The sequence below is a fragment of the Schistocerca gregaria genome, chromosome 6 (assembly GCF_023897955.1).
Source record: "Schistocerca gregaria isolate iqSchGreg1 chromosome 6, iqSchGreg1.2, whole genome shotgun sequence".
NCBI lineage: Eukaryota > Metazoa > Arthropoda > Insecta > Orthoptera > Acrididae > Schistocerca > Schistocerca gregaria.
Genome location: NC_064925.1, coordinates 382,302,957 through 382,326,940, shown reverse-complemented (window position 1 = coordinate 382,326,940; position 23,984 = coordinate 382,302,957). Strand labels below are relative to the sequence as shown.

At 40.8% G+C, this 23,984-nt stretch overlaps 1 protein-coding gene across 4 annotated transcripts in view; it reads right to left on the bottom strand.

Annotated features, from left to right (window-relative positions):
- LOC126278092 (lysosomal-trafficking regulator) overlaps positions 1-23,984 on the bottom strand; it is a 543,055-nt gene that overhangs the window by 243,664 nt on the left and 275,407 nt on the right. For 2 of the 4 annotated variants that reach the window (XM_049977936.1, XM_049977935.1), the window contains exons 27-29: positions 22,998-23,245; positions 17,569-17,742; positions 15,309-15,593 (exon numbers count right to left, since the gene is read on the bottom strand). In XM_049977936.1, the coding sequence (XP_049833893.1) occupies positions 15,309-15,593; positions 17,569-17,742; positions 22,998-23,245 (707 nt within the window). The remainder of the gene's footprint in view (positions 1-15,308; positions 15,594-17,568; positions 17,743-22,997; positions 23,246-23,984) is intronic. The other 2 variants (XM_049977937.1, XM_049977938.1) reach the window with 1 other exon arrangement.

Here is a 23,984-nt window from a genome sequence, read left to right as displayed (position 1 = left end):
TAGCTCAGTCATTCAAAATGATTCAGAAATTTTACGTGTTAGAATGAAATCAGGCGATGATTCTTCTTCTCTGTAGGCTCGTGCTTTGCGGAATTTAGGGAGTGTTGTATAATCAGCCGGGAAACCTCAGATCAAGCAGATATTCGGCTTTGATGAAGTTTAACCTTCCGAAGAACTAATGGAGCTCTTGGATTATTAAATGCATGTTCATATCCAGTTTTCAGAAGTTCCCTTCTGATTAACAACTACGCAATACATCGATGAATATCATTAATTATTAATTGTCAAATACACACCTTTTGTTTGAAGGAAGAAAGAAACTTCCACATGGGAAAAATATATTAAAAACAAAGATTCCAAGACTTACCAAGCGGGAAAGCGCCGGCAGACAGGCACATGAACAAAACACACAAACACACACACAGACATGTCTGCTTGTGTCTGTGTATGTGCGGATGGATATGTGTGTGTGTGTGTGTGTGTGTGTGTGTGTGCGCGCGAGTGTACACCTGTCCTTTTTTTCCCCTAAGGGAAGTCTTTCCGCTCCCGGGATTGGAATGACTCCTTACCCTCTCCCTTAAAACCCACATCCTTTCATTTTTCCCTCTCCTTCCCTCTTTCCTGACGAAGCAACTGCCAGTTGCGAAAGCTCGTAATTCTGTGTGTGTGTTTGTGTGTTTTGTTCATGTGCCTGTCTGCCGGCGCTTTCCCGCTTGGTAAGTCTTGTACAATTTCGTACATGTTATTTTCGGTTATAAATCTCAATAATCAAATTACAATTCTTCGAGCAAAAAACTCAGGCTAATAGGCATGAAGACAATCTCAGAAGCTTTTTTCTTCTATCAACCACCAGAGAGAGTACTACAAAGAATAATTATGCACTCATGGCATAGCTATTGTATGAAACTATTTTGCGCATGGATTCTGCGAGTATGAAGATAGAAAATTTGTAAACGTCATTCAAGGGTAGAATTGTATCAGACTTCATCGAATATAAAGAGATATTACAGTTAATAGAGCTTATTTTCTAATTTTGACCACTGCTATCTCGTGCAAGATTACAGGAAACATTTTTTTCTTGACTCTTCTTCTCCTTCATGGCTTCTATGGGACCTGTGCTGACCTCACATATTGCATCCAACTGCTTCTATGTTGTGCTGCTTCCTGCCAATTACTTACGCCCATCCTGTTGCATACCATTTTAATTTCATTTATCCATGAACTCTTATGTCTCCCCCCGTGGTGTCTTGCCAAATGACTTCTCCATTAATATTCTTGAAACCGCTTGATCCTTTGTCATTCCGATCAGATGGCTTGCCTATTAAAGTCTTCTGGAATTTATTCTGCTCATTATTGTTGCTTATTATGGTAGCATGTGGATTTCAAAGTTGTGCATTCTCTTTCAGCTTTGCAATTCATTATTATAGTATAGACCAAAGATTTTCCTACAAATTGTGTTCTTCCATTTTAGTTAAACTCCATGTTCCTACTCCATACGTTAAGACCAATCTAATGACTGTGTTATATTGCTTTTCTTTAGTTTTCCTTGTTAGCAGCTTAGTCCTTAAAAATTTTTGTATGGCGTAGTCAGTGCTATTACCATTTTGTAGTCTCATTTTCATTCCTATTTTACTCTGAAATTGGTGCTCTACCATTGCACCCAGAAATTTAAACTTTTCAACACAGTTGTTTTTGTTTTTCCCAATTATTATTAAATGCAACTGTATGACTTGTTCAGCATTGATTGTCTTGTTCATCTACACATCTCTGAACCATCATATATCACATTTTATGATCATTTATTTTTAGGCCAGGGTTGGATACTCCTGTACTAACTCCACAAATAACTGTCTAAGCTAAGGCTAAAATCTTAACTTCCTGTGTAGAAATACAAGAACTATGACTGACAGCTCACAGACCATGTGCAAATAATTGAGGACAAAGGGGAGCAGTAACACTTATTTAAAAAAAGAAGCCTGGTGGTATCTGACTTTGGATGATGACATCCTGTGGAGGTCTCCGACTAGGATCATAGGTCAAATCCCAAAACCCAGACACAACTGTTTGGCAGCTACCGGTATTCTGCTCAGAGTCTGTTAGCTCTGTGACCTGGGCTGTGACAGAATCTTTTGGAACTCGAAGCTCCAGTCAAAATTGAGAGAGATACTTCAGAAGTTCACTAACAAAACCTCAGCCTTACTGATTCATTGAACATATATTGGAAAGACAGACTAGATACCACAGGAGGGGGTGTGTTCATCGAAATGACAAAAATATTGTTGGTACTTAGGTCAAATTTTAGTGATACTGAGGTCGAATTTGAGTGGGACAGTGCAGTTTTTTTGGATGTGTATAACAGTTCTAGGTGAAATCAAGTTAATTGTTGAATTTTTCCTGGACACCCCATTCCACTGTGACAGTTTTAGAGTCATTCAAAGAGAGTCTGTGGTCAGTATCATGGAAATACCCAGATCGTGAAATATTAATTGGGAGTCACTTTAATCTAGTGAGTGCAGAATGGAACACCTATGGATTCACTGCGGGCGGTACGGACCGATAGTCTTGTTAAGTACTTATGAAAACATTTTCTGAAAACTGCCTTGAACTACTACTTAGACAACACATGCAACTGAAATATTTTAGACCCTGTAGCTACAAACAGGCCTGACCTTATCAACAGTGTCAGTATAGAAACAGGGATTAGTGATCAGGATACCATCACAGTGATGATGGTTACTAAAGCAAATAAATCTGTCAAGAATGCCAGAGGAGTGTTTGTGCTAGAAAAGAGAAGATACACATATAACAGCATCCCAATACGACAATTAACGGACATCATTTAGCTCCAACATGACTGACATAGACATATTATGGGCCATGTTTAAACTGATTGTAAGTTGCATTCTGGAGATGAACGTTCCAAGTAAGTGGAATCAAGGACGGAACAGACCTATCGTGGTTTAACAGCAAAATTTGAAAATGATTAGAAAGCAAAGGCTCTTGCATTCTCAGTTGGAAAGAGAATGTACAAATGTTGACAGGCAAAAGTTAGTAGAAATCTGTGCTTCTGTAAAAAGATCTATGTGAGAATCATACAACAACTACAACCGCTACCATATTTAGCAAAAGATCTGGCCAAGAAGCTAAGAAAGTTCTGATCATACATAAAATCACTAAGTGGGTTGAGGGTTTCTATCCAGTCACTTGTTGACCAGTCTGGGATGGCAATACAATAGAAGACAGCAAAAGAAAAGCTGAAGTTTTAAATTTCATGTTTAAGAAATCATTCATGCAAGAGGATCATACAAACACACTGTCATCTGTCATACAGACTCCCACATAGGAGACCTAGAAAATGGTGTCCATGGCATAGAAAAACAACTGAAATAGTTGAAAATTTGGAAGTCACCAGGTCCAGGCAGAATCCCAACTCAGTTTCACACAAGAGTATTCTGAGGCACTGGCCCCTTACTTAGCCTGCATTTATCACAAATCTCTTGCTTAGTGAAAAGTTCCAAGCAAATGGAAAAAACACACAAGTAACTCCTGCATATAAGAAAGGTAAAAGAACTGACATGCACAATTACAGACCAATATCCTTACATCGGTTTGCTACAGAATTCGTGAATGGAGTCTGAGTTTGAAAGTAATAAATTCCTCGAGACAGAAAATCTTCTGTTGACAAATCAGCACTGATTTAGAAAGCTTGCCTGTTTCGCTCATGAAATCCTACAAACAATGGATGGAGGGCAACAGGCAGATTCCATATTTCTAGATTTCTAGAAGGCACTGGAAGCAGTGCCCCACTGCAGACTGTTGATGTAGGTCTGAGCATATGGTTTAGGTTCGCAGATATGTGAGTTGCTCAAAAACTTTTTAAGTAAGAGAATCCAAATACAGCACATTGTCATCAATGGAGGGTGTTCATCAGAGACAAGGATATTGGCAGAAGTGCTCCAAGAAAGTGTGACAGGACCACTTTTATTCTCTATGTGCATAAATAATCTGACAGACAGGGTGAGCAGCAATTAACAGCTGTTGGCTGATGACAATTTGGTGTATGGGAAGGTGTAGTCATTGAGTGATAACATTAATATACAAGATGGCATAGAAAAAAATTGAGTTGGTGTTATGAATGGCAGCTTGCTGAAAACAGAAAAATGTAAGTTAATGTGGACGAGTAGGGAAAACATCCCTTTGATGTTCAAGTTTAGCATCAGTACAGTGCAGTTTGACAGTCACTTTAATTAAATTGCTAGGCATAACGTAGCAAAGCAATGTCAAATGGAATGAGTACAGCAGGTTGATGAGAGGGAATGTGAATGCTCAACTTTATTTTATTGGAAGAAGTTTGGGAAATTGTGGCACATTCGTAACAGAGACCAGGTACAGAATGCAATTGGGACCCATTCTGAAGTATTTTTCGAGTGTTTGAAATCCCCACCACGTTGGATTAAAACAAGACATTGAAGCAAATTCCGAGGTGAGCTGTAATTTGTTACTGGTAGATTTGATCAGCATGCAAGTATTAAAGAGATGGTTCGTGAACTGAAATGAGAATTCCTGGAGGGAAGACAATGCTCTTTTTGCAAGGCACTGTGTCAAATTTAGAGATCAAGCATTTAAGACTAACTGCAGAACAAATCTAGTCATACCAATGTACATTTCGCTTGAGGACCATGAAGACACGAAGTGAGAAATTATGGCTTGTATGAAGGCTTTTGGATAGTTTGTGACTTCAATGTTCAATTCAGGTGCACACTAACTTACACATGAAAAACAAAAAAAGGAACAGAAACTGTCTCGTAAAAGTTGATGTCCAAAGAATAACTGAATTAGCTTGGAGCCCCCAGCTCTACTGTGCATATTATCAATGAATTGATGTTCCAGTTAGCAGCACTCTACCAAGGGCCACGGTGAATGGTTGGATTTTGTTTTAAATATAATTTGGCTGCATCTAAGTCTAGCAGCCAACCACTCACTCATTGCATTCGGCCCAAAATTGTCAACTAAGGAAAAGGAAATCACATTTAAGAGCAGGCTGTAATTATCTGCATAATGAGAGTTTGCTACACTCAAGGATTAAAATATACATTAAAAAAACTGAATTTATTTCCTGTTCTTCACACAGTAACAAGTTTATGAATTGCTAATGAATGTTAATATGCCAATGCGAGACCTTAAATAAACCCAGGCAGTATCTCGCACATTACAAAATCACACAACAATTCTGAGCCCCCTCTGCTTAAAATTCAAAAACGGATTCCTCAGTTGCGAAATGCAAAAATTACAAAAAACCACACTCGCTAAGATCAGCAGTGAAATTTCAGAGTTCTGATCGTTCCTTGGTGAGAAACCTTTTTTTATAACCCCCCCCCCCCCCCCTCACACACACACACACACACACACACACACACACACACACACACACACACACAGATGTTTTATAAGCCCATGTATAGACACTTAAGAAAATTTCAACACTTTTGTAAAACTGCACGTACAAAATTCACGGCAAAGACTTGCCTGCGAATACTGCCAGAATAAGATTATTCACCTTCTAGTGCTGCAAAAATCAGATCTTTCTCCTAAATTCTAATTCTATTATGGAAAACATTATTTGTTGCTATATTGTCATTAACAGATATAAACAAATAATGGTAAGGTTACTCATACTTCCGTAACTGTGTGTATTTTATAATACAGACGCAACTGTCAACATATAATTAATTTCATAGCTAAAATTCATTATTTTCCCATGCAGAATACATATACCAGCCTTCATTTCAAACTGGTAATTTTTATAACAATTCTGTTTTGATTCTTAAATAGATTTCTACGAGACCTATTCATATAGATACTTAGTTTATCAAAATCAGTAAAGGTGTCATCAAGTTATTAATTAGAAAGAAAGTATGTACTGTTCACAAAATATTTAACATAAACTAACAACAATGTAGGAACAGATACATTGCTACTTACCGTAAAGAAGACATGTCAAGTCACAGACAGGCACAATTAAGAGAAACTTACATATAGATTTAGGCCACAGCCTTCATCATTAAAACACACACACACACACACACACACACACGAGTAAGGAGCAAAAAAAGGAGAGCAGTGGGCAAAAACAGACAGATAATTTGGCAGAGGGCTGCAAATGAACAGGGTAGGAAATGAGACAATACAAGACAATAGGAGACAATAGGACAGAGGCAGTGGAAATCGTTGGACGAAGCATTTGGGGACAGTATATACTGTAGATTCAGGACAAGATAATTATGGGAGTGGAAAATGTGCTGTAAGGATAACTGCCATCTGCATAGTTCAGAAAAGCTGTTGGTGGAGGGAGGTATCCAGATGGCTCAGGTAGTGAAGCAGCCGTGGAAATCAAGTGTACGATATTCAGTTGCATTTTGTGCCACAGGCTGGCCTACTTTGCTCTTGGCCACAGTTTGGTGGTGATTGTTCATCCTGGTGGACACCTGGTTGGTAGTCATTCCAATATATAAAGCTGTGCAATGATTACAGCAGATCTGGTAAGTGAGCTGGCTGCACAGGCGGTCAAGGATCTCGAAGCGGTAGGATAAACCTGTAATGGGACTGGGATAGGAAGTGCTGGGTGGGTGGACTGGGCAGGTTTTGCACCTGGGTGGAACACAGGTATAAGTTCTTTGTAGCAATTGGGTGGGATTGAGAGTGGCATAGGGACGGATGAGGACATTACGGAGGTTAAATAAGCAACAGAACACCAGTTTAGGAGGGGTGGGAAGTATCTCAGGTTGGATCCAGAGCACAATGACAAGAAATCAAAGCCCTAGCAAAAGATGTGGTTCAGTTTTCCTTCTGGGGAGTGCACGCGTCGGAGGGTGGGGAGGGGGGGTGGGGGGGGGGGGGGTGGGTGATACTGGTTGCTGGTTGAGTACTAGTACCTAGTGAAGGATGTGGTTCAGTTCTTCCAGTCCAGAGTTGTAATGAGTGAGTACCAGTACCATCTCAGCCTGAAACAAGTGTACCACATCCTTTGCTGGTCTTTGATTACCTATCACAGTGCCCTGAAATGAGGGACATCCTACCCGAGATACTTCCCACCACTCCTAAAGCAGTGTTCTGTTGCCCACCCAACCTACACAATGCCGTAGCCCACTCAACCTCCACAATGTCGTAGCTCATCCTTATGCCACTCCCAACCCAACTCCTTGCCTCCAAGATCACATCCCTGTGGAAGACTCGGGTGTGTGGATTGGGCAAGTTTTGCACCTATCACTTCGTATTCCAGTTCTGTACTATCCCATTATGGGCTGGGCCCCCTGTGAAAACAGCTATCTCATTTCCCAACTCTGTTGTAATTATTGCACAGCTTTTTATATTGGTATGACTACCAACCATCTGTCCATCAGGATGAACAGCCACTGCCAACTGTGGCCAAAAGCAAAGCAGATCAGCCTGTGGCACAACATGCAGCTGAACATAAAACACTTGATTTCAATGGCTGCTTCACCACTCCAGCCATCCAGACGTTCCCCTCCACCACTGGTTTTTCTGAACAGCACAGATGGCAGTTATCCTTACAATATATTCTCCACTCCCATAATTATCTTGGCTTCAACCTACACTAACATAGTATCCCCACAACCTCCACACTCCCATAATTATCTTGGCTTCAACCTACACTAACATAGTATCCCCACAACCTCCACCCAACAGTTTACACCCTCTCTGTCCAGTCATCTCCTCCCCAATCTCATCTCCCACCCTGTTTATTTGCAGCCCTGTGTGTGTGTGTGTGTGTGTGTGTGTGTGTGTGTGTGTGTGTGTGTGTGTGTGTGTGTGTGTGTGTGTATTTTACTGATGAAGGCTGTGGCCAAAAGCTATATGTGAGTGTCTCATAATTGTGCCTGTCTGCAACTTGACGTGCCTTCATTATGATTAAATAGCAATCTGTCTTTTCCTACATTGCTAAATTCCTACCTGGAGTTTCCATTGTTTGATTTAACATAAAGTAACATAGAAATAATACATTGCACCAAGGGTGCAGCTAAACCTTCACGCTCATCATAATTTTCTCCTTTTATATCTGGCACTGGCTTTTCATACCTTAATCAGTTCATATGTTTTATTGAGATATCTTAAATTCAGCATTTTAGGTGGTACCTCTGGCCAGTCATGATGGCTGTTTCCTCCATTCTTTGCCCCAACAGCCAGCAAACACAGGAAATTCTGATATGTTTTCAGAACATTCTGAACATCTGCTAGTCACCAGGAGTTCAATACTTCCAAAATGACCCAATAGCAGAGGCTCGAAGAGTGCCAACATCTTGTGGTGGAACTTCAAAGATGGTGCCACTGTGGGCAGCTCAGTGCGGCCCCCATGTGGCCTGTTTTCACTTCTCTTTCACTGCCAAACTCATGCTCGCAACAACTACCTCTGTCATTCAACCCACAACTAACCATGTCAGCACAGCCATGTCCATTCTCAAAGTTTATGGGCACCCTTTTGAGGGTTTTACTGTTACAAGTTTGGTTTTCCCTCATTCCATTCATGGGTGGAGCAGGCGAGGAAATGACTAGAAGTGGTACAAGGTACCCTCCACCATGCACCATACAGTGGTTTGTGGAGTACATATGTAGAGGTAGATGTAAAACACAAACTAATGATCATAACAGAACAATGTAAAAGTGTCAACCAGCCTGGGCCCAAATCAATAAGAGTGGGGAATCAACCTTATCTTTGGATTCATGAAGATAAGGCATGTTATGAAAAGAATCAGAGCTTCTCAAAAACCCAGTAGCCCCTTGAGTGTGAGGGGACAAAAGGGCAATTATGTTTATGATTGCAGCCCCCTATGCCAACCCATTCATGAGACTTGTATAGAAAACCTTCCTAGTCACCCAAAAACTCAAACCCCTCATCTTGCTCAGGTTCGTCAATAATATCACTATGTTCTGGACCTGAGGCCAAAATACACTATTCTCTTTCCTCCACAGCCTCAACACACTCTCTCCCAACCACTTCACCTGGTCCTCCTCAGCCCAGTGTGCCTTCTTTCTGTCTATTAACCACCACATTTCTAAAGGCTCCATAGCTGCCAAAGTTTCCACACCGAAAAGTCTCTCTCATTCAGTCTGTTCAACTGCCCAGTATGTTGAAGGTCCTACTAAGTGCTTCACAGTCACGTATTATCCTCTATACTAAGTCAGCAAATGCATTTTCTGTGCAATATCCTCACACATTCCTAATGCTGAGACCCCTACCCTCTCCCTCCCCAGGAACACGCTGCTAGAGAGCACCCATATCTCCCCAATCATCCCACACTCTAACAACTTTACTATAAACTTTGAAAGAGCTTCATTTACTAATGATGCTGCCCAGAAATGAGGAAATTCCTAACTACAATCAGCTACAATATCTGGGCCCTTATGCCTCACCACATGGGTCATACTGCCATAGAAGACCCAGGCACAAGACCTGTTCTACACACACACCCAGCACATCCTATCCTAATTCCACCATAGCCATATTCTACCCCGCCAGTGGCAGGTTGGTTGATTGGATCATTGGTATGTAGTGAAAGGGGCAAAACTGCATGGTCGTCAGTCTCTTCATCCATTAAGTGGAAAACCAGGAGTGGTAATCAAAGGAAGAAGGCGAAAGGCAAATCCTGGAAAGCCTAAGTGCAACTAACACAATAAAAAACAGATAAAATTCCAGAAAAAAGACAACACAGACAAGTAATTAAAAGATCAGTCAAGTCAAGGTGTTCAAACAAGAAAGGAAAAAGAGCAAAAAGGTAGAAAGGGTACAGGCCAGGCTGGGCCACCCAGCAAGGGCCCTGAGGGACCTCTTCGGGGTTAGGGGGAAAAGAGGGATGAAGAGGTGTGTCCCACAAACCGTTCCCAACCCTTCAGGTAGTCCCCGGTGTCAAAAAGCTCTACCTTTCGAGGATGAATAGAAACCACCTTCATGGGCATAACAACACCAGGTCAGACATTGTATGCTATTACCACAGATAGTGCGTCAGGAAGATTAAGATGTTGCCTCAAAGTAGCCAAATTTGGACAGTCTATGAGTAAGTGAGCCACTGCCAGGTGGGCTCTACATTGTAACTGATAGGGATCCTCATGTCAGAGAATGTGGCCATGGGCCAGTCAAGTGTGACCAATGGGGAGTCTTCAGAGGACAATGGATTCCCTGCTAGAAGCACCCAGAGAAGACTACCATGTGGTCATGGTCTCCTTAAGTGTTCTCAGTTTGTTGGGTGAGATCAAGGCAGACCAATCTGAGTTCCAGACTTTCAGAAATCTATAGCATATGAACAACAGAAGGTCCGGTTCAGGGATGCCCATTTCCTCAATCGGCATCCTGTGGCCTGTTTAGCCAACCAGTCAGCTCATTCATATCCCAAAATCCCAAAATGACTGCAGGTCCAAAAATAACAGGCCACCCAGTTTCATGGAGGTCAGAGACAAGATCCTTGTGGGTGAGGAGAGTAGCACTGGTCTATAGCGGCCAAGGGGGGAGGGGAGGAGGGTAAGTACAGATTAAGATACTGTTGCCAGTGCAAGAATGAACAAGGCTAAGGGTAAATTTAATGGCTATCAATTCAGCAGTGAAGACACTGCAGCCGTCTGACAGAGAGTGGATTCACACACTGTGCATGTGTGAACACGAAGTCCATTCATCCATCAACTGTTGAGCCATTTGTGAAAACTACTTCTGAACCTGGGTACTTCTCAAAGACAGCCAAGAACAGGTACCAAAAATCATGGGGTCGACAGAATGTTTCGGACCTTGTGAGACTTAGACAAACTGAGGTCAGGGCACACATCAGGAGGGCAAATGCGATGTCTCTCTGTCCACAGGTGACAGTGAAGGAAGTTTCAGTTCCGAACAGAGACAATGGAGTCATGCAGCAACAGTAAACCTAGTTCTTGGTCACTGTTGTGTGAGGTGGAGATCCCTACCAGGGGAAAGGGCACAGTATTTGGGATATTCAGGGAAGCTATAAACATGTATAACGTAAATTTGAAGCTGTTGTTGTATCCACAATGGTGAGGCTGATGCAGAACCATATGCGAGACTCCCATAGTCTCAATCAGGATGTTGTAGAGATGCAAAAGGCTGCACTCCAGCTGGTGTTACTGAGGCAGCGAAGTATATTGAGCTGTTGCCAGTACTTTCACTTCAGTTGGCACAGGTGGGGAAGCCACGTCAGCCAGAAATTTTAGACTAGTCCCAGAAAGCAGAGTGTTCAGTGATAGGGACAACTATGAAAGCAGAAATACTGTATTACAGCTCTGATGCACAGAATTTTACGTGCACTTGACCATCAATTGGCTGTATAGAGCAGAGTCGATGACCTAGTGGTGGAATATACAAAATCCTCGACCTAAAAGGTTGTTTCGCAACTCATGTAAGATCCTCAGCCCCTCCACAGCTGCTCTTTCGTCCTTCTGTTTTTGTGCCTACCAGACACTTCCATCAACATTGGATTTCCCATCACTGCATTTTTGCAGGTAATTGTTATGTTCTTAATGATTTCATTTGAAATATGAAATTTTAATTTGTTGAGAGACAGATATTTAATGCAGCTCACATCAAATTCGAGTTGCAATGTGCAATCAGCACAAGAGTTGGCAAAGCCAATGGAAGTGAAAGTAGCTGTTAACGGATATGCTATGTTTGCTGCCAGAATTGCGAATACTGAAGTTTACCAAGGGGAACCCCCCCCCTCCCCCTAGCCGCCCTCCCCAATGGCCAACTACTCTACTGAAAGAGACTGCTCCACATAAGTGATGTGTATCCCTATGACTTCTTAGTGATGGACAATACTCACAACTAAAAAAGTTATAAAATAACATGTCAAATATAAATAAAATAAAATGAAATGAAAGAAACTTCCACATGGGAAAAATATATTAAAAACAAAGATTCCAAGACTTACCAAGCGGGCAAGCGCCAGTAGACAGGCACAATAAATAAAACACACAAACAAACACACAAAATTTCTAGCTTTCACAACCGACGGTTGCTTCTTCAGGAAAGAGGGAAGGAGAGGGAAAGATGAAAGGATGTGGGTTTTAAGGGAGAGGGTAATGCGTCATTCCAATCCCGGGAGCGGAAAGACTTACCTTAGGGGGGGAAAAAGGACAGGTGTACACTCGCGCACACACACACACATATCCATCCGCACATACTCAGACACAAGCAGACATTTGTAAAGGCAAAGATTTTGGGCAGAGATGTCAGTTGAGGCGGAAGTACAGAGGCAAAGAAGTTGTTGAAAGACAGGCGAGGTACGAGCGGCAGCAACTTGAAATTAGCGAAGGTTGAGGCATGGCAGATATCGAGAAGAGAGGATATACTGAAGGGCAAGTTCCCATCTCCGGAGTTCGGATACGTTGGTGTTGGTGGGAAGTATCCAGAAAACCCGGACGGTGTAACACTGTGCCAAGATGTGCTGGCCGAGCACCAAGGCATGTTTAGCCACAGGGTGATCGTCATTACCAACAAACACTGTCTGCCTGTGTCCATTCATGCGAATTGACAGTTTTGTTGCTGGTCATTCCCACATAGAAAGCATCACAGCGCAGGCAGGTCAGTTGGTAAATCACATGGGTGCTTTCACACGTGGCTCTGCCTTTGATCGTGTACACCTTCCGGGTTACAGGACTGGAGTAGGTGGTTGTGGGAGGGTGCATAGGACAGGTTTTACACCGGGGGCGGTTACAAGGGTAGGAGCCAGAGGGTAGGGAAAGTGGTTTGGGGATTTTATAGGGATGAACCAAGAGGTTACGAAGGTTACGAAGGTTCCGCCGTCCACCTAACCTTCATAACCTCTTGGTTCATCCCTATGAAATCCCCAAACCATCTTCCCTACCCTCTGTCTCCTACCCTTGTAACTGCCCCCGGTGTAAAACCTGTCCTATACACTCTCCCACCACCACCTACTTCAGTCCTGTAACCCAGAAGGTGTACACAATCAAAGGCAGAGTCACGTGTGAAAGCACCCACGTCATTTACCAACTGACCTGCCTACACTGTGATGCTTTCTATGTGGGAATGACCAGCAACAAACTGTCCATTCACATGAATGGACACAGGCAGACAGTGTTTGTTGGTAATGGGTATCACCCTGTGGCTAAACATGCCTTGGTGCACGGCCAGCACATCTTGGCACAGTGTTACACCGTCCGGGTTTTCTGGATACTTCCTACCAACACCAACCTATCCGAACTCCGGAGATGGGAACTTGCCCTTCAGTATATCCTCTCTTCTTGATATCCGCCAGGCCTCAACCTCCGCTAATTTCAAGTTGCCGCCGCTAATACCTCACCTGTCTTTCAACAACTTCTTTGCCTCTGTACTTCCACCTCGACTGACATCTCTGCCCAAACTCTTTGCCTTTACAAATGTCTGCTTGTGTCTGTGTATGTGCGGATGGATATGTGTGCGTATGTGAGTGTACAACTATCCTTTTTCCCCCCTAAGGTAAGTCTTTCCGCTTCCGGGATTGGAATGACTCCTTACCCTCTCCCTTAAAACCCGCATCCTTTCATCTTTCCCTCTCCTTCCCTCTTTCCTGAAGAAGCAACAGTCGGTTGCGAAAGCTAGAAATTTTGTGTGTGTGTTTTATTTATTGTGCCTGTCTACTGGCGCTTTCCCACTTAGTAAGTCTTGAAATCTTTGTTTTTATATGTCAAATATAAAGATAGAGATACTGTGCTGAGGTTTCAGGGACGGCACGGAACTCCTAACGTAGCATAACACATTACTCTTGTGAAGTGATATATTGCACAAGCACTTTTCGAGTGACAAATGGTGATCTCCACTGCAAAAAGTTTATTTCCTTAATAAATTACGTAATCTATTGTTTGGATGTATGTTTTATTTATGTGCATGTACCATAAAATGGATGGATGCACTGTATTTGCTAGTCACGAAAGTGTTAAACTTCATACGATGTTTGCCTCACCTGCCAGTCAGGTGGTTTATTCCATATCATCGGGTCCTGCCTTGGAGATACGGTGCAAGACATGGAGGAAGAGCAATTGTGACAGTGGCTTTGATGTCAGGGAGACAAGAGAAAACTTGTTATACATCCTCCCAATTAGCGCCTGTTAAATGAGACTGACTGTTTGTGAATTAGTCCTCATCCATGTAATTGTGACGTTCCGAATACTGAAGCAATTGGACATTGGAATTTTACTCTCAAATTACAGCAGTAACTGCAGCAGTTCAAGAAACAAAGTTTAATCAGAAGAAGTTAGCACATATGCTAAAACAGTAAGGTGAGCATGATTGAATAACTGGAAGTCTTAGCTCCAGATCAGATATTACTTCGCCACTCGATACCACCACAGTACAGAAACAGCAGAAAATTGCACAGCGTTGGACAGCAGTTGCAGCAACTTCACAAGTTTTTTGGATTGCCAGCCTGCCCTGGAGATGTGCAGACTTCTGAAGAATAGTTATATTTATAATGAATGCACAATGAGAAATCCTAAAGCTGAAATATCACCAGAAAATTTTTAGTTGAGATATGCAATGTTGAAAGTGGACATGTGATGCAGTTGTTGGATGTGGTAATGAAAAAAATATATGAATGATTAAATCTACTGTAATACTGTAAGTTATTCATAGTAATATGATGTAGCAATTCTGGGTATTACAGCAACCAAGTCTGAGAGAGAACAATGGTCACACAAAGGTAAAGGACATCACTATTGCATGAAAGCTAACACTATGCACTACATTGACTAAATTTGTTAGCATTTATGTAATTTGTCCCAGCAAACAATGTATTTCTCCACAACAAATAAGTTTGTTTGGTTGCTTGTGTTTTTTGAGTTTGTAGTCAAGTTAGAAAACATTTCATCTCATTTTCATGATCAGCCTTCAAGTGCACCACCTTAATATCCATGAACTCTCCAGGCACATGTTACCATTATACACTTCAAGGCACGTTTGTGGAAAGCATTTAAAACTTCTATTGTAAACTCACAAATAATGAACACCTAAACAAAGTCAAAATTAAAGTTATAAAACCTGACATAATGATCAGATGTGTATCTAAATGACAGAACAAATTGATTTGGTGAGATTTGATTTTCAGTGTGATTTAACATCAGGTATGTTTACTGTAATCACTAATATGGTTTATTTCATTCTCGCAAAACACAACTTGCATCAAAAAAGTAAAACTGAAATAAAATTAGGGTGAAGTGTGTAAGTAAATTTAAAATGAGCGATTTTAGGTCAACATTTGTAAGGAAATACAGTACAAGAAAAAACTATATTTCTTTACCTTGCAAAAGAGAAGAAGACTGTCAACAATGTGGGTGCGGTTCATCTGCGCAGCGTTGAACTCCCGGTACGGGTGGTCATCCCTCAGCAGGATGTGCAGCGCCCGCAGCAGGAGGCCAAGTGCCCCTGCAGGGCCCCACGCTGCCCATGCACCCGCCACAGCCCGCAACACGAATGAGTTGACAACAACCGCGTCTGTGTTTGCCAGGACCGTCACTCGTGTTGGCCCATTCACAGCACTGGTACAACCCAGCACAGGTTTGTCACAGCATGCATCCAGGACAGCCTGCACAGTACAGAGGACCCTGCTTTACAGTGAAGGGATGTATTTAATGCAAATCAAAGCCAATTCAGTACCGTGAACTCATTATTGTAAAACAGTTTTGTGCATCAGTCACTTTTTTACTTTTTCACTGTGTGTTTTGATGATTCATACCATCGTCTTTACATGGAGAGTTCTGTAGTTACAGTCTTGATACTTATGTGGAGCACATATGTCTTTTCGAAACTTATGGTGATACCAGACGACAGACAAAATTTCTAGTTAGTGTGATGAATGGCAGTTTGCTCTGAATGCAGAAAAATGTAAGTTAATGTAGACGAGTGGGAGAAACAATCCTGTGTGCTGTTTTACAAAGTCACATCAGTTAAATTTCTAGGTATAAAGCTGCAAAGCTATATGAAATGGAACAAGGATTTAAGGATGGTAGTAGGGAAGGTGAATGGTCAATTTCAGTTTACTGTTGTTGTTGTGGACTTCAGTCCTGAGACTGGTTTGATACAGCTCTCCATGCCACTTTATTCTGTGCAAGACTCTTCATCTCCCAGTACCTACTGCAACCTACATCCTTCTGAATCTGCTTAGTGTATTCATCTTTTGGTCTCCCTCTAGGATTTTTACCCTCCATGCTACCCTCTAATACTAAATTGGTGATCCCTTGATGCCTCAGAACATGTCCTACCAACTGATCCCTTCTTCTCGTTAAGTTGTGTCAAAAACTTCTCTTCTCCCCAATCCTATTCAATACCTCCTCGTTAGTTATGTGATCTACCCATCTAATCTTCAGCATTCTTCTGTAGCACCACATTTCGAAAGCTTCTATTCTCTTCTTGTCCAAACTATTTATTGTCCATGTTTCACTTCCATACAAGGCTACACTCCATGCAAATACTTTCAGAAATGACTTCCTGACACTTAAATCTATACTCGATGTTAACAAATTTTTCTTCTTCAGAAACGCTTTCCTAGCCATTGCCAGTCTACATTTTATATCCTCTCTACTTCGACCATCATCAGTTATTTTGCTCCCCAAATAGCAAAACTCCTTTACTCCTTTAAGTGTCTCATTTCCTAATCTAATTCCCTCAGCATCACCCGACTTAATTTGATTACATTCCATTATCTTCGTTTTGCTTTTGTTGATGTTGATCAACAGTTTACTGGGAGACTACATATTTAACACTAGTGTGACACATTCTTGAGTAATGCTCGAGTGCTTGGGATCTCCAGCAGGTTGAGTTACACACAAATATTACTGGGATGATTCATGAACTCAAATGAAAATAACTGGAGGGAAGATGGCACTCATTTCACAAAACACTACTAAGAAAATTTAGAGAATTAGCACTGAAGCTAACTGCAGAATAATTCTACTGTCAATAAGTTATCTTTTGTATAAGGGCCACAAAGACAAAGTAAGGGAAATCAAGACTTGCACAGAGGCATGTAGACGGTCTTTTGTCCCTCACTCCATTCGTAAGCGGAAAATGAAAGGAAATCACTAGTAGTGGTACAAGGCAGTCTCTGCCATTTACCATACAGTGGCTTGCAGAGTATGTATATAGATGTAGATGCAGCATTCTGAACTTCCAAAAAACATTTGACTTAGTACCACATGTAGAATTATTAACAAAACTGTGTACAACTGAGGCATCAAACAAAATTTGGAATGATTCAATGATCAATGATTTTACAGTAAGAAGAACGCAGCATGTTATTTTCTCTCTGGAATGGGGATCAGGTCTCCCCCCCCCCCCCCCCTTTTCCTCTGATGACTCATTCATTTTTCACAGTGCAAAGAGAAATGATTTATGACACCAAAAGTGAGTGAAATACTGCACTTTTTTATATCTACGTCTATGTCTGTATTCTGCAAATCCCTGTATAGTACCTTAACTGACTAAATTTTCAACATCCATGTGCATATTTAGCTAATAATTATCATTACTTTACTATCCATAGTTTGTTACAACAAATTTACCTTCAACAGGTAAGGTCCAGCACTGCATCGAGATGACCTGAGAATCTTCAGAAGTAGTTTGTAGCTCTCTTGCCCCACAAACTGTGTGAACAGCTCACAGTCTCCCTGTGCCACCCTGAGGAACAGCAACAGTGCCTGGGCCTGCACCTCCTCGACAAGTGTTAGCTCCACCACCTGCACCAAAATGAGAGCTGATCATCATCATCATCATCATCATCATCATCATCATCATTTATTATTATATTATTACTATTCCTCTTAATGTAATAAATCTCAATCATGTTTTCTGTCTGGCAGAAGGATTAATAAAAAGGGTTAGTTTGTTAGCCAGTTTTGTATTTCACATTTGTATGATTTATTGTGATGATGTAGATGCTGTCATTTTACATTTGTATTACACATATTTATATAAATATGGCTACATGCTGACCTTTTACAAGTCTTTTTTCCCTTTTTTCATAATTCAGTTGCGAAGTAGCAATCCATATCCACCACCTTTTACATACTGTTGCACAGTAGGATATAAGCAAGAGCAGGAATTAAATTTTTTCAGAACAAATGGTGATGACTAAGTGGGGAACATCTGCTGGCTAGGCAGTGATCTCATAGCTGAATGTAAACATGGATGGCCGAAAGTACAGACAAGCTGTGGACTCCTCGTCAGACTATGAAGGAGGAAAGCCAAACACACACAACTGATTCAGCACCTTGAAAAAAGTGTGGAACAAATGTAATGTAACTTCACAAAGAGATGTCATAACACCTTTCAGGATACAAATTTCACATAAAGGAACACACTGAAACCCTGACATTGAACATTAGAGCAGATGAGAACACTGACATTTGGTCACCAGTAGGGATGGGGGTGTAGAGGTGTAGGGTTGGGGGTGAGACTGGGGGTGGGGGTGGGAAGAATGTCACCATCTATATAAAATCTCCATCATCCACAAGCTCATTCTCACTGTCTGGCCATTCCATCTGCAAAACCGATACCGACAGAAGACCATCTATATTAAATTGCAGGATGCTCACATGAATTTAACAAGTTGTGATGAAGCAAGCTGGGATATTTTTTCTTCCCCTCTTGTTTTGCCATCTGCCTCCTTAAATTTGGTTTTTCACTTTTAACAGCTTACCATTAACATACGTGAGTATAATATGCATTTTCATAAAAGAGAAAGGTTGGCCCTCAGTTTTAAAGAATATAACACCAGATCTAATTTTGTGCTTAGTTTTATGTATGTAATTGATTTTCTAATTTATTTTTGAGTATTCCTAATTAGTAACTTTTGTGACAGGGTGAAATCAGTAATTGTTTTGTAACTTAAATTCTACTGTTGATGTATAAACAAATATAAATTCTGTACTAATTATAAACATTTGTAAACTATTGTAGCAGTATGTGTAGGTTTGCCTGCCAACTATTAATGAGGCTTATGGAAAGTTAAAACAATAGTGCACTGGACATATATAACTGTACATTATTGGGGGTGTTGTGAACAGTGAAAGTAAACTACTGTGAAATGCAACTGTGCACCTGTCAGCTACATTATTTAAAGTAGTCAGTGTTGTACTTCCACACCCCAATTTTCAGCCAGTATCACAGCACAGTATGTCAACACTGAGGACAACAAATGAAGAAATAAAAGAAGGCAACCATCACAAAGTGTCTACAAGCTGCCACTAAATTTGGCTGACTGAGGATGAGTGGCACACTGATCATCTGTGGATGAGGAACTGGTCTGCCCACGTACAAGCTGTACAATTTACATTCTGGTGCCTGTGTCATAGCTACTAGGCAAGTTCAAGTATCACCTTACTGGCTGTATGCTACTCAGGCTGCCCTTCATGTTGTTACCGAGTCTTCTGCCTACACGCCATCTCGACAACCATCAACAGGGGCATGCAGATAATCACTGGTGTAGTACTTTTCAACATGCAGAACTGAATATGTTTTGTCTTTTTGAAATTGAGAGAGAGACCATTTCCTGAAAACCACTCAATAACAGTATTACTTTTAAATGCATTTTTTACCAATTGGTCTGTTGCAGTATGTATGTTTGGGCAGACAACAACACTTTCATCTACAAACAGAACACTTTCTAGATTAGATCGAAAGTCATTTACACACATGAGAAACAACAGTGTACTTAAAGTTGAGAGTTGTGAAACCCCACAAGTGATTTCCCACAGTCAGAAGACCACTGGATCCATTGCTGAATTATTAAGTATAACTTTAGGCATTATTTTTGTTAGATATGAAATTATCCATTGGGTGGCTATGCCATCAGTTCCATAAAACCTCATATTATTGAGGAGGATATTGTGATTAACAGAATCAAATGCCTTAGTTAGGTCACATAGAATACCAAACACTCTTATTTTGTTATTTAATGCTTGTAAAATTTGGTGAGTGAGCATGAAATGTCATTCTCAGTTCAGTAACTCTTCTGAAATCCAAACTGTGAATTACTAAGTATATTACTGTCACTCACTTGAGATACTACTACAGAGTACTGTGATTGTATCTCTTTTGTAAATGTGGCTATTACATAGATTTAGGGGATAAATTGGTCCTTTCTTATTAATTTTGGGTAATTGCAATTAATGAAAGTGTTTTCCAAACACAATGTTTTGTTTTTCCTCTTGAACAACTTGTACCTACACTTTTTGCTATATTTAAGAAATGGTTATTAAACACAGCTGTAACTTATTCATTTAAATTTATAGTGATGCTATCCTGTTCTGAAACCTCTGGTTCTGTCTCTCATTTCATTACATCAGTGTTGACTAAAGTCTAAAGGTCACTGTAATCGTTCCACCTTTGTTATTGTTTACACATGTTTACTTTATTTAATTTCACATAATTGGCCATTTTTTAACTACAAAACTGAATACATGCTGTGTCTAAGAATATGATGATTATTTCTAGTATAACCACGGCTGTGTTCAGCACACTTACACTTTTATGTATATGTGCTAGCTTTCAGAACTGTCACATGCACTGTTAAATAACTGGATATATTTCAACAGGTTGGTACCTAAAGCAGTTGAAAATGTCCCCTAAGGTCAAAGTTGGCCAATCCTGCTAAATTAAATAAAGTAAACTTCCGTACACAACAGCTGAGATAGAACCATTACTATATCCTTCAACAAACATGCAGCTTTGGTATCCCACATAAGGCACATGATCTGTTGTCAGGATTACTGATTTCTGACATAAAATGTACGTTTCTCAATTTCTCAAAACTTTTCTCATTAATTTTGTGCAATTTTTCCATTGTGCAACTATTGCAAGATCTTTACTTATTGCTGCCAACAGATACATTTCCCTTTTCCTTTCACAAGACACTTTAATCCCTCTAGAGAGCCGGCCGAAGTGGCCGTGCGGTTCTAGGCGCTGCAGTCTGGAACAGCGAGACCGCTATGGTCACAGGTTCGAATCCTGCCTCAGGCATGGATGTGTGTGATGTCCTTAGGTTAGTTAGGTTTAACTAGTTTTAAGTTCTAGGGGACTAATGACCCCAGAAGTTGAGTCCCATAGTGCTCAGAGCCATTTTAAACCCTCTAGAGATTCACGGCCTTTTTTCGCAGAGGTTTAATGTCCATTCTAAATGGTTTATGAGGAAAGCTATTTTCAAATAACAATAAGAATTAACGAAGGAATATATCAAATTTTGTGTCAGCATTCTGCCCACTGTAAATTTCAGTCCAACTATTCTTAAAAGTGTAACTCCTGGAGCTGTTACTTATTCTAATTGATTCCCACTGTGGGGAACCTGAACTATAAGTGATTATTTTACTTATCCTAACTAACTGTGCACCATTATCAAAGGGAATTTGTTACTGGGTATACAGCCATTCTTTTGCTCTGGGTTATCGGAGTTCTATTGCCTTTATTCATGTTGGAAAGTTAATTACTGAGATAAAACAGTAGGAGTCAAATAAGGTTTTCAGATCATTTTTCCTATTAGAATCCTTCAGATCTATACAGAAATCACCACAGACAATTAACTGCCTGCTGTTGTCTGACAGGTAGCTTAGTAAAATTTGAAGACGGAAAATCCAGGATGGAATGTAAAAATATTAAAAAAGGATAGTCATCACTCACCATATGGCAGAGATGCTGAGTCACCAACAGGCAGAAAAAAAAGACTGTCAGAAAATGAGCTTCCAGCCAACAAGGCCTTTGTCAGAGATAGAAAACACACACACACACACACACACACAACTACAGTCTCACAGCGCTGAGGCCAAGTAGCTTAGTAAGGAATCCATACACAGTTACAATTAAAAGTAAACTATTTCTCAGTATAAACCCCAAAGCACTCACTTCTATGTGCTGATCACTACAAAATCTATACATTTCAATGTTTTTGGACTTGGGGTCTGCCTTCCTATATGCAACAACTCCTCCTTTTTCCAAAATGGTACTGAATGTGTAAGACGAGAGAGTGTAATCTTTTAAATTTAACTTCTCTAACCCATGGTTCCGAAGTGTTCAGATATGTAAAGGATGTCAATCTCTTCAGAATTTGCTAAATTTTCCAAATAGGCTATAAGCTTTTCTACTTCATTATTCAGTGCTCTTATAATTTAAAAAAAAATAAGCTAAGCTTACTTTCCTACGATTCTTAAGATTTTTGTTGGGTTCTTCTGTTACTGCGTTACTTCTTTCACACCAGGGTGTTTCAGTGTTTAGTATGATCTAAAACAGGCATCTCCCTGGCACCAGTAACTATAGGGAATTTTCTCTGTATGATAATCTTCGATTTTAGTTTGACAGTCTAGCTTTTTGGAATGAAATCTCATTTGACATTCTGCACATTTTTCCCATTTGCAATTCATATTCAAACTGGTGAGCTCTGTAGCTGAATTTCAGAGTTTTCAAATTTTTTTCACACCTGTAAATATCAATTTTATCTGCAAATCACATTTCTCTCCACAGCACAATATCAGACTCTCAACAGATGACAGAGTATCTTTTAAGCTAAAGAAAATTGAAAGCCTGCTTTAGAAGCATGCTACAATGCAATGAGAAATTTTGTGAAGCAAATCAAACAAGTACATATTCTTTGATGACCGCTCCAGCATATAGCAAACACAAAGCAAACGTTACAATGCACCAAGGTTCACTCATTTGAAAAAGAATCACAGCACAGACAAACGGGGAGAGGGAGAGGAGGAGGAGAGGGGGGGAGGAGGAGGGGGGGAGGGGAGAGGGGGGAGGAGGAGGAGGAGGGAGGAGGGGGGAGGGGGAGGGGAGGGGGGGAGGAGGAGGAGGATGGAGGAGGGGGGAGGGGGAGGGGGGAGGGGGAGGAGGAGGGGGAGGGGAGGAGAGAGAGAGAGAGAGAGAGAGAGAGAGAGAGAGAGAGAGAGAGAGAGAGAGAGAGAGAGACTACAATGAGTCCAGTTACTTGGAAGTGTACCTCACAGAGCCACAGAAAAGATTTCAAAGAATTCTGAAGGTAAGACATGCAGCTGCCCACCCTTGCAAGCAGGAAGAGGAAGACAGGCACGCCACCCAGCAGTGTTGCAGCGGCCAGCAGGCTGTGATGCTGTATCTTATCGAGCTTCGAGGCCAGCAGCATGGGGGCCATACATATCGGCACCTGCTGACTTGCTCGCTGTTCTATTGGAACACTGCGAAATGATGGCTGCACTTGGAACAGTGGTCCTGAAACAAACAAAATAATACCATTTACTATTAACTTTAGCAGCCAAATATTTAATTCTTATGTCAGATTCTATGTATATTATAAAAATAATTGTACATATGTATGTATGCATGCATGTATATTTGACAACTCCCACTAAACCATCAGACTAATTTCAACCAAACTTTGTACAAATACTACTTACCACATGGAAAGATATATTGTGGGTGTAAAAGCTGCCTGCCGTCAGTGTGGGGGTGGAGGCAAAAAAAGGGGTTGCCGTAGAAGCATAACACAGGAATTTTTCATCTTTGTGGCCACACTGTCCACAGTTGCTTTATAATTATTGGAAGTATTTTACGTCTGTCTTTGCAGCTGTCATAAAATATGTGATTCTGTCACTGAAAGTGTATTGTTTTATTGAAATAAAACATCATCCGTGTTTTGTAAAGAGAGATATTTACAAACTGACTTTCTTTCTAGCTGCTAAAACAGTTCCTTAAAAAAGATAATGATTTTAATTGTGGTGTTTCGTGCCTGGTTTTCCAGGAAACACCACTTGCTTGCACGTTTCGAAGTTCTTTGTTCTTTATTCTTTTTGGCACTGTTGACTTCGGCCTAATGCCATGCTGCTTTGTGCATCTATGCACTTCTCAATGAGAAAACATGCCACAGTATATTGCCACTACTGTCTGTATGAGTAGGTCTATTTCTGGCTATATACGCATTATGTGTTTTTTGTAGCATTAACAACTTTGC